Raw genomic sequence first — 11,256 nt, forward strand, 5'->3', positions numbered from 1 at the left:
CCTCCATCCTCCTCCCTCTCCACGCGTCCCCCACCCACAATGTATAAACATTCTCTTCGGAACCAAAGCTGACTCCGTTGGAAAGTTTTCACAGACTTATTAAGTTGCAACCCTGAAGGTGTTCTGTTGTTTTGACCTTAGAATTTTGTGAGCCGTGTGTGTGTGTGTGTGTGTGTGTGTGTGTGTGTTGCTTGCGTCTTGAAAATGTGAATTTTTTTCTAACCCAAAGGTCAGGTACTGCAGTCAACCCAGAGTGAAATCCCTTGGTGGAGGGCTTGCTTCTGCTTGAGGCTGGAGGGGCTCAGCTCTTAGCCGAGTAATAGGTGATGATGAGTTGCTTATGTTGTTCATAAGGGTACTGTTGTGTCTGTGCTTTGTCCTCTGATGTGGACAAATTACACTGTTACATATGTGAGTTATGTGGGTATAAACAAATACAGCAGTTAACTCCCTAACTGGCTTTCTTTCTTGAAACTATAGCCAGAACATAGCTTGTACTAGCAAATATGAAAGAGCAATATAATTGAATGAACAAGAAAGCCAAAGGACAATCCAAGAATAACATAAACAGAAGTTATTTAAAAACGTTGGAGGTAGTGCTTTATGCAAAAGAGAAACTGGATTTATTGTTTCATTCCCTCTTCTCCCTCTTCAACCCTTTCAAGAAAAGGCAAAGCCACAAGTGAGTGGCTGTATGTGTCTGATGGCTTCTATAAACATAGCAGCAGCCTTCAGATGGCTAAAATAAACATGTGTGTGTTACTGAAGGATATGTTTACACAAACCATTTGCTCAGCCTCTGAAATAATGAATAAATGAAGATTTTACTGAAATAATTGGAGGGATTTTTGTGTTTCTGCTGATGCCATAATTGAATGGCACCGAAGAGACTTTTATCAGCTATTTTCCATGTTACATGTGTTAGCAGTTCCTTTCTATGAGTTGAATACTTCATTCTGTAGTTACTTTACACATGTTTTTGTAAGAAATTGTCGTTTATTACTGCAATTCTAGAGAGTTGCTTGATTTCCCAGGAGAAATTTAGCAGCCAGTAAAGATTATTTGGATCTGGTTGGTCAGGAGAAGGAGGGCAAAAAAGGAAGGAGTAATAGCATTCATTTCATACATCTAAGCCTGTTTGCATAACCCTGTCCTCAACCATGTACCATTTTCACTGCTTTGTCCGTAAAATTTTCTTTGTAAAATATATGTCCTCAACGACTCAAGAATGAATATTTAAACAAAATAATTTTCAATATTGTGGTGCAAACTATGTTTGTATGTAAATATATGTATATGTGTATATGCATACTGTGTATGCATAATGGTGTATGTATGTACATGCATATACACATGTGCATATGTGTGTATACATGCGGCACATGTATGATAAGGGTAATATGTAATTAAAGGGCTTTACGTAATGCTAATAGTTAACCTGTATTTCAACATTATACCTAGACCATCCCTACAAATTCACTAGGTTAGCATTTCCTGCTTTCAGTTTGTTATCTTGACACATAACTACAGTACAACAGCTGGGTTGTTCCTGGAGTTCCTGGGGGGAGTTTTATTCTCAGAGTGCTGAATTTCCTTTTCAGCTGTCAGCTCTAAAGTGTGTTCAAAATGTTCAACTTTTTACACACCATTCTGGGCCCCTAGAACCACTCTGAGACTATGATAGAAATGCTGATAAGGTAGATGAATGGAAGAATCCCGTTCAAGGAGGGGAGTTGCAAAAGCCAAAACTGCACATGACCATTGTTTGGGAACCAGGGCTGCTAAGTAGTGTTGTTCTTTGTACTTGGATATTCTATTTAAAAGAATTACTTCTCCATTTTCATAAAAATTATTTGCACCTGTTATGAAATCAAAAATTTAAGTGTGATCGTTCTTAAAAATGATCTTGATCTGGTGTTTACACACACGCAGTATCTGTAATCTGGCTGTTGAAAAATACATTGGGATTTGTTGCAGTTTTGCCTAACTTTCTCCGTTTGTAAAGAAAGATTTGCACAACACAGCGTTTCCTTTTTATCTAGGAAACTCTTCAGAAGACTTCCTAAGAAATTAATTGTATTCCAGCCAGACTTGCATGCTGCCATCCCACAGGAAATGGGTCAGCAATCCATTAAGATGCCATTAGATAATCTAATTTGGAGCTTAATCTCTAAATTAACCATGCTCCATACTTGAAGCATACTTGAGAGAAAGAAAAAAAGTTTACGTTTGAATCGATAGGGGAGCCGAAGCGTGAAGAAGGCTGTTTGTTTTTTCTGTAGCCGTGGTCACGTCTCAAGCCGTCTGGTAACCAGGAGAAACCAGACATGATGTAATTCCAGATTGAACTTGAACTTCAGGGACTTAGGATAGGGGAACAATGGACCATAGGAATCAATAATGTCCATTTTCCACATGATTATGTTTGGAGCTTTAAGTTAACCTTTATGGGAGAAGCAGCAGGATCTGCAGTGTGACCAAAATGGGATGACCCAGAGACAAGATGTTAGAGGAAAGAAAACAACTTTTTCCGCGATATTTTCTGAGCAGCGCTGCAGATTCCAGCAGGATTAGAAAAGTTCCCGCTCTGCAGTAAACCAGTGGCCTGTTCAGAGCACTCTTTGTTCGCTTAGGTAGGACAAACTTAATCTTACGTTTCCTGTCAGATGATTTTTGGCTGTACTGCGGGAGAAGGAGGAACATGATGCCGAAAATTCCCAAATGTAAACCTTGCTGGTTAACCCTTTGCAGTGAAAGAAGTCCTTGATTTGAAGATGTTTCATGGAAAGTACCATATTTACATATGTATTAGTTCCCTGAGAAATCAGCTCTGTCAGTGGCCAACGCACCCTTTAGTAACTTACTTTTTTGATTCTCATGTTTGCTAGTGCTGCTAGGAGGTATACAGTGAACTTTCAGTCATATTTACTGAGATAACAAAGCATATGAATGAGTAAACATGATAATAAACGTAATAACAAATTACAAACGGAGAAAAAGTTCAAGAAATTGAAGAACACAAATTTTGAATATTCAGAAATTGCAGACAGCTACAATTATTCTCTCCTTTGTTAATTTTTGTTTTATGAGAAGGAAGGTTTTTTTGCACATGTGAACAGAGTAGCAGGCATAACATAAAACCATGTTCAGTGACTTAATCATTTTTGATTTTATGCTTAGGAATTCTGAGACAAAAAAGTTCCGTCCTTTAGAGGTGAAATTGTGCAAGTAACACTGATTTTTGCTTTTCAATGAAAATCATTTGGGAAAGAATCACATTTTGCTTTTGTAGAAAACTTACATTTCTATTTAATTTGGTATGCCCTGCGTGATTTTCTCTAGTGAAAGGCACTATTTGGAAGCACTATTTCTGTAGGGAATTTTGTCTGCTGTTGAAGACTCACATATGCTAATAAGGGGAGCCGTAGCACTTGTAACAATAGCACTGAAAAGGAGCCCGGGGATAGAAAGGAATACAGACTAGAGAAAGAGGATGGAAATCCACACGTAGGATTCTCCGCTCCGCTGCCATGCAGTCTGTGGGAGGAGATCAAATCACTGCTTTGAGCCTCATAATTCTATATTTTTAATGGGCTAAAACCTCCCACAGCTACATAGCTTGTTAGATACATATGCATCTGTGTACTGTAATTTATTTACAATTAGGCATCTTCATAGTAAATCTCTATCTTCCATTTTCAGTTCTAAAACATGAAAAATATGGAACACAGTTTTTAGGGTTTTCTTTTTTTTTTTAATTTGGCCTGTTTAGGGGAAGAGTATTTTTCCTACTTATGTCTAAAGTAAACATTTTAAGGAAATAAGTTTTTATTACTTTCAAGTATATAGATTGCCTTGTTGAAGGGTCTTCTAGGATTTTGTAAGGGCTGTTTACTAAAAGAGTACAGACATTATAATGTACACATTAGGTAATTAGCTGCAGTGGCCCCATACATAAGGGCTCTTCTTGCCCTGTGCTTTTCATTGGATGACATATTTCACCAGCATATGCCATTATTTTATTTAGAAAATGCTAGTACTCACACAGTAAAGTTAACACGCAATCCAGCATGCCCTGATAACAAAACCCACCTGAAACAACTGAATATAAATTAATGAGGCCTACCGATTTGATATGTTATTTTCAAAATCGTTGGTCCCCAAGGAGTAGCAATAAAGCAGGCTATTTACCTACTTAGTTAAGAAACAGATATGTTTCTCTTTCATTACTATGAAGTGCTGTTGCTTGCAGTTAGAATAATTCCATTGAGACACCTGCAGTTTATGATATTTGGTGTTTCTCAGAGAGCCCACAAGAGTACTTTGCAGTTAGGTAAGAGCCGGCCAGGGAGCTTTCCAATACAGATTATTACAAATAGTAATAATCATTAGAAATCATCTTGCATGCAAATAGGATCATTCCAATGGCAATAACGATACTTAAAAATGGGGGAAATAAATTGAAGAAACCCAAGACCTGTGTAAAGCACTTTCACTTCTAGTCTAGCTGCATCAGAAGTGGCACACAACAAGCAAGTTACTGACATACAGCCACATCTGTATGTACATCAAAAAAGGTAAATATAGCCTTCAGCTGAAAAGAATTTGGAATTGGATAAATAAAATACAGGTATTTGTGTTGAAATTTGGACTCAAAAGTTATATTCTTTGGGAATTTCAGTGTGCCTAAATGATTTGGACCTCAATTCATAGAATCTCTTGTATAATTCAAGGATAATATGAATTCTTGCTTAGTAATATAAGTAGTGTGTTTCACAGAAGAGGGAGATTAGGTGAAGTGTAGTGGGTAAGAATGTAGGTTTTAGAACCACACTGCTAGATTTCAAATCCTGGCTTCTACAATCTAACAGCAGCAGGGGTTGAGCAAGACACAACTTCCCAGCTTCAGTTTCCTCATCTGTAAAGTCAGAATAATAATGGTACTTTTCTCATAAGTGTATTATGAGGATTGAAAGCTTTAAAGTAGGTCTAGCACGTAGATCAGTGTCTGGCAAATGCACACACTAGGTAAGTGCTAACAACTAGTATATTTAATAAGTACCATTTTCTTTGTTCTAATACATTAATGAATTCTTAGATATATTTTTTATATATAATAATTTATGTAATAATTCCTAAATATATGGGTACTTAAATACTACCCATATATTCCTTCCCCTGGTCTGATGGAGCATTTTTTCATAAGACACAGTCTGCAGCATTTGTGTTATATTGAAATAAGCTGCCAGTCCAAATGCATACATCCAGGACAGCATGGTTTCTAACTTAATACTTCATTAGCCTGCCCTTGATTGGTTTTTCCAGGTAGATTTTAGCTATTAATAGGGAAAATTGTTTATTGTGCATTTTGGGAGAGATACTAATACCTGTGTGTTAATATTATAGTAACAAAATTAGAAATGTTTAGCCAAGGAAATAATAAACTTTCCTTCTTGGGGGTATTTGAAATAGGTGCAGTGGAATTAAGGGCAAATCCTGCTTTTAAATTAAGGTATTTATTTGATTTATTTTCCATGCTTTCTGGGCCATTGCTTATTTTTATTGCTATCTATAAGTAATGTGGCTACTGGTACAGTTGAGGTATGTATGAATATATACAATTCTTGGTGCTTCATTCCCGTAATATTTTTTTAAGCTTCTTAAAAGAGTACTTACTATCTTTAAAGCAAATATGGTAGTCTTATGATTAAATCAGTATGTAAAATCTGAATGGGTGATATGATTATTCCCCTGAAAAGTATTAGTACACTGGATACTTTGACATTTCATAAAGTGTTTGACAAATGGGTTGCCCAACCCATTATCAGATGCACACAGACTAGTATTAAATGAATTTTGCCATTCTTAAATTAGCTTTTATTTCAGGACGAATAGTTGAAGGAAGCCTTTGACTTTGGTTCTTTACTAAACTTATGACTCCATATATGTTTATTTGGTACGCCATGGTTCTTGCGTGGGTACCAAGTTAAAAGCTAAGGACCCAACCCTTTTTGGTCTAGAATACACAGTCACAGAATGCATAATTTTTATAAAGCACGACCAAGTCAAATGTTGACTTGTCCAGAGGAGTTTTCTCACTTTCTTTCTTTGAAAGGTACAGAGTCTCTTTACTCCTTGTAGATGCAAAGAGTAGCCATTTTATCCAATTTGTCCCAGATAAGAAATATATAAATAGTGTATCATTTTTAAAAAGAAGAAGGAGGTATCTTCTTCCTCCTTAATCCTCACCATAACGTCGGTCTCAACTAGCTTTGTTTTCAAAGGAGATAGATATATCAAATTTCAGATTTGCTAGATCACCCAGACCGATCACATATTCTGTGCACAAATCTGCTGCAGCACTAGCCAGCTGTGTGGGGCATGGGAAATTCATTGTCTCCTGAAGCAAATACATTTTGCCTTCAGAAAACTCTGTTCAAAAGTTCTTTTGAATGTTTGGTCAGTGTCTAACTTCCCAGGGAAGCAGTATAATAGTTAAATGGCCATGGGGATCAGAACTGATTCATATCTGAGATCTAGGTGGGTAACCTTGGAGGAGTTTAAGCCTCAACTTTCTCATCTGTGAAAAGGAGATAATGATGGCAATTTCAAGAGTTCACTGAGAAAATTAAGTGACATAGCATATGTAAAACACCCAAGATAGTACCTTGTTCATAGTAGGCCCTCAGCATGGTATCTTCTGGAAGTTTCTGCCTTTACGCTAATTCTGTCTACCTGAATCATATGGAACAAGTCTATGTTTCTTTTCAACTCAACTATCGTGTCTTCCCTGTTTCCGTTTAATGTTCCTCAAATGACATGATTTGGTGAGTTTCTTCACCAAAGAAATGCCATAGAGTTTGTTTCTCTTGAAGAACGATGCCTAGAAGAAACACAATGCTTCTGAGATAGTCTGATCAGTATAAAATTAAGCCGTACCATCACCTACCATTAATGTGTCTTAAGGTCAAAATAATTTGTTTGTTTGCTTCTTTCCTTTGGTGGGGGGGGCAGCCACATCATACATTTGATCAGAATCATATGAAAATATGATCCATGATATCAGATGTATTAATTTTTCCTGTAATTTTTTTTAACTTTATTTTATTTTTAATGAAATATCTCATTATATACTTAGAGCGTACATAGAGTAGAAGTCACTAAGGTGAATTCTGCTTTGTGTTAAAGTATTGTCAAAATATTTGGGGCTTTTTTTTGTGCCTGATTTTCCACGAAGTACTTGTATTCTTTTCTCTTTTTACTAGTATGGCAGGTATATATTTTTTAAAGATGTGCTTTCAGTCATGCTCATCTTCTGTTTGCCTTAAAAAAAAAAAAAGGTGATTTGGCAATGGAAAATGTAATGAAGACCAAGTAAATGAGTGCTTGAAGATATATTGCTGAAGTAGCTTAATTTGACTTTGAATATTTTCAAATCTTTCAATTGATAGACTCTCATCTCTTAATAGACAGAGACAGATTATTGGATTGAACATAAGGTTATCCATATAATTTTCATTCTATTAGAAATTAAAATGATTAAGCATTTTACATGTAACTAGTTGTACATGTACATAAATATGAAAGTGTGTTTATTTTATCCATGCTGGCAATCATTGACATTGACTTATGTAGAGAGAGTTGATATGTAAAAAGCACTGTTAAATTTTTACCTGAAAAACGATGAGATTTGAGGCACTGTCTTTTGGAAATTAAATGATCTAAGTTATTTTGTTTGGTTAAACATTTTTCTTTGCACTGTTATCATAATCTTTGAATTAATTTTACCAGATTTTTTTCAATGGGACTACCAAAAAGTTCTAAAAAATGTCTGTGCCTTACAGTTCTGTATTTAACCTCCACATTGGCAATAAGAGACTTGTAAACTCATATATGGGGTCTGCATAGTGTTAATGTCTGAGATTTACTTCCCCCCAAAGGTTCATAAACAGTATTGACAAATATATCACACACTGCAATTTTGACGTGGTCATAATGTAGCATGGGAGGTTTGAAAGGTTTAAATAAACATCTAAATTGAATTTGTTAGCTCTTCTGCAGCAAGAGTCCTGTTAGTCACTAGCATCTATGTATTTTTATCAAGGATTTTCCATAGACTAACAATCCATGTCTCTTCTAAAGAACTGAGTAAGAAAACTATTGCAAAATAAACCCTGAATTCCTGTCTTTTCTGCCGTTAATCAGTAGACTTCTCCATTTAAGGAGTCACATCTATTTTCAAGCATTAAAATACACTTTATTTTCCTAAAATATGCAGTTTCTAAATGACTTCCTAGAGCCCATTTAATTTGGGACTCGTTAATTTTGCAAAGTTATTTACTTGTCGTTGACTTTTTACTGTCAAGGATTATCAATTTGAGCTAGTCTTTTTGTTTTTCATACATGCTTCCTGCTTTAGGTTAAAAATGATGGAGATCCATTTTTGTCATTTATTTGTTGAGAAATAATTAACATCAGCTATGGCCAGCAATAAGGATTGATAAGATAAGGTCATTTTCTTTAGAGATCTTACCTTTCAGTAAGTAAGATAATCATAGATACAGATAATTATGATATGAGGTAGTGCTATAGTAGTACTATGTAATCAAGTGCAGTAGAGGACAGTGGAGGGAAAATGTTTCATGATGCATCATGTAACACTCTTCCCAATCAGCGGCCCAATCAGTGGTGCAAAATGAAGAAATAATTGTTGAAGACGTGTGTGGGAAGAGAGAAATATGTGAAAACAGTTAAGTCTCTTAGAAAAGGTTTCAATAACAACTTTTTATTCTATAGAATTGTGATTTTTTTATCCTATAATGGCATATCTTTTTATTTGAATTTTTTGTTTCAAGTATTATATGATTTTTCCTGCATAGTTAATTTTTGTTAATGCTAAACATCTCTAATTTTAAGTTCAGAGATGCCTATTTTCTTACTATAGGGGGCCAAATTGCAATGTACTCATGAAATTATGTGATTATGAGCAACACTTTTAAAAAATATATAGTTGGGTGTGATTTGGAATATTTAATTGATTTGCCTGTTAATCCAAAAATTTACTGAGCACCTACCATGTACCAGGTACTATATTAGATGGAGAACAGAAAGAGAAATGGACTTTGTTATTATGGATCTCATACTCTAATCACAAAATCTCTTGAGCATAAAAGGTCATTGTGAATATTTTTCTGTTAAAATATTAACTCAGAAATATGTACCTAGACTCTTTATTTGTTTAAAAGTGTCATGAGAGTAAAAAGTTACATATCAAGTTCTTTTTTTTTTTTAATCCAAGATTTTTCTTTTTGGGGGGTGGAGGGAGTAGGTAGGAAAATTGTTCCTTCAAGGTAATATTCCATAAAGGTTTTTGTACCTTTGGAATTTAAATATGAAAAAATGAGGGTGTCTAGCTTGATAGCTACCATAGTAGAATCCATCTCACGGAGCCATCTTTGGAGCCATCTCATGGCTCCAAAAGTAAAGAAAAGGATATAAATTAAATTTAAAGGATAAATTAAATTTAAAACATTGAAGTTGTATTTCCATGCCAGATGATGACAAAACTGGGTATGGAATTGTCAGTTTGGATGTTTTCTTGTTTCATGATTATTTATGCAGCTGTTACTTAGCTGACATTAGTTCCTAGTTGAATGTTGAAACAAATAATGCATCTGATTAGGTATACCCAGAATGTATGTTATGGGGTTGTTTTGTGACATGTAGGTGTTGTGTTATTTTCCTCTGTATGATACTTGTTTAATGAGAGATTATGCCAGTAGCAATTAGAGAACTGTTTTTTGAACTGTTTTTGTTTTATACAGCCCCAAATACAGTATCGGTGAAATTAGAGTTGGTTGGAGAGGGGCAAGCCTCTCCTCTGCTTACTCCCTTCCTGTGGGGCTTCTCCCAGGCCGCTCTCCAGACTCCCAAACTCAGAGCAGCTGGGATGTGGAGACATGACTGATGCGGAGGGACAGGGGATGCCCTGGCTTCTGGTGTCAGCTTCCAACTACACATTATGCACTGGCCTTCCGCAAAATGTATTTTCTCTTATTGTGAAGGGAAAAAAAAATCTCTTTCATTATGGCTTTCAATTTTATTCAACCGATAGGCAGGTGAAAAATTGAAATACATCACAATTGCTGGTGAATTAAAACAAGATCAGAATATTGCTTGCAAAGTATGTTGGCACTGTTGTAGATTTGCTCTTTTCTTTCTCTTTTTTTTTTGACAAAAAATCATATTATATTTACATCAAAGTAGACCAAGTATTTTAGGAAGAGTATCCTCAATCAGAGTTTAATAACTATGGATGAGTCTTACTCGAGTTTTTTTCACAATTAGTCTTACCATCCGTGAAAGAAATAGACCATGTAGCTTATATACGTATAATGTTTATAATTTAGCACATGTATCTCATATTAAACTGCAATTTGGAAAAAAGTTATTGTAGTAATTTGATGCCTATGGAATTTATATTTCTAATATTGTTATAGAGTAACGTTGTATTTTTTCTTTTTCTCTTCCCTCCCTCCTGCCCCTCTCCTGCCAACAGTCCTGGTACCTGGGCTAGCTTGGTTCCTTTCCAAGTATCAAATAGGACACCCATCCTACCGGCAAATGTCCAAAATTACGGTTTGAACATAATCGGAGAACCTTTCCTTCAAGCAGAAACAAGCAACTGAGGGAAAAATGAAATACAGCACTAGTTTAAGAAATTAAAAAAAAAAAAAGGAAAAGAGAAGACTGGACAAAACAAAACAAAAAGGGAGAAAGGAAAGAAACTGAAGAAAGAAGATAATAGACCAGCAATCGCAGCACTTACAATCACTAATTCCCTTAAGGTTGAAACTGTAATGACATAAAAAGGGTCGATGATATTTCACTGATGGTAGATCGCAGCCCCTGCAAAGTAGCCTTTGTTACATGAAGTCCGCTGGGAAATAGATGTTCTGTCTCTATGACAATATATTTTAACTGACTTTCTAGATGCCTTAATATTTGCATGATAAGCTAGTTTTATTGGTTTAGTATTCTTGTTGTTTACGCATGGAATCACTATTCCTGGTTATCTCACCAACGAAGGCTAGGAGGCGGCATCAGAAGTGCTGGGTGACAGAGCCATGAGCCAGCCATTTTATAAGCACTCTGATTTCTAAAAGTTAAAAAAAATATATATGAAATCTCTGTAGCCTTTAGTTATCAGTACAGATTTATTAAATTTTGGCCCTTAACCCAGCCTTTTCCAGTGTG

The 11,256-nt window shown here is 35.5% G+C and overlaps 1 protein-coding gene across 6 annotated transcripts in view; it reads left to right on the forward strand.

Moving 5' to 3' along the window:
- The window catches only part of NFIB (nuclear factor I B), a 231,968-nt gene extending 221,181 nt beyond the window's left edge, over window positions 1-10,787 (forward strand). For all 6 annotated transcript variants that reach the window (XM_082628020.1, XM_082628021.1, XM_082628022.1 and 3 more), the window contains one exon: window positions 10,559-10,787. In XM_082628020.1, the coding sequence (XP_082484146.1) occupies window positions 10,559-10,576 (18 nt within the window). In that variant the 3' untranslated portion in view covers window positions 10,577-10,787. The remainder of the gene's footprint in view (window positions 1-10,558) is intronic.
- The last annotated feature ends 469 nt before the right edge of the window (window positions 10,788-11,256 follow it).

Source organism: Mesoplodon mirus (genome assembly GCF_964341445.2).
Source record: "Mesoplodon mirus genome assembly, chromosome: 1".
NCBI classification, from domain to species: domain Eukaryota; kingdom Metazoa; phylum Chordata; class Mammalia; order Artiodactyla; family Ziphiidae; genus Mesoplodon; species Mesoplodon mirus.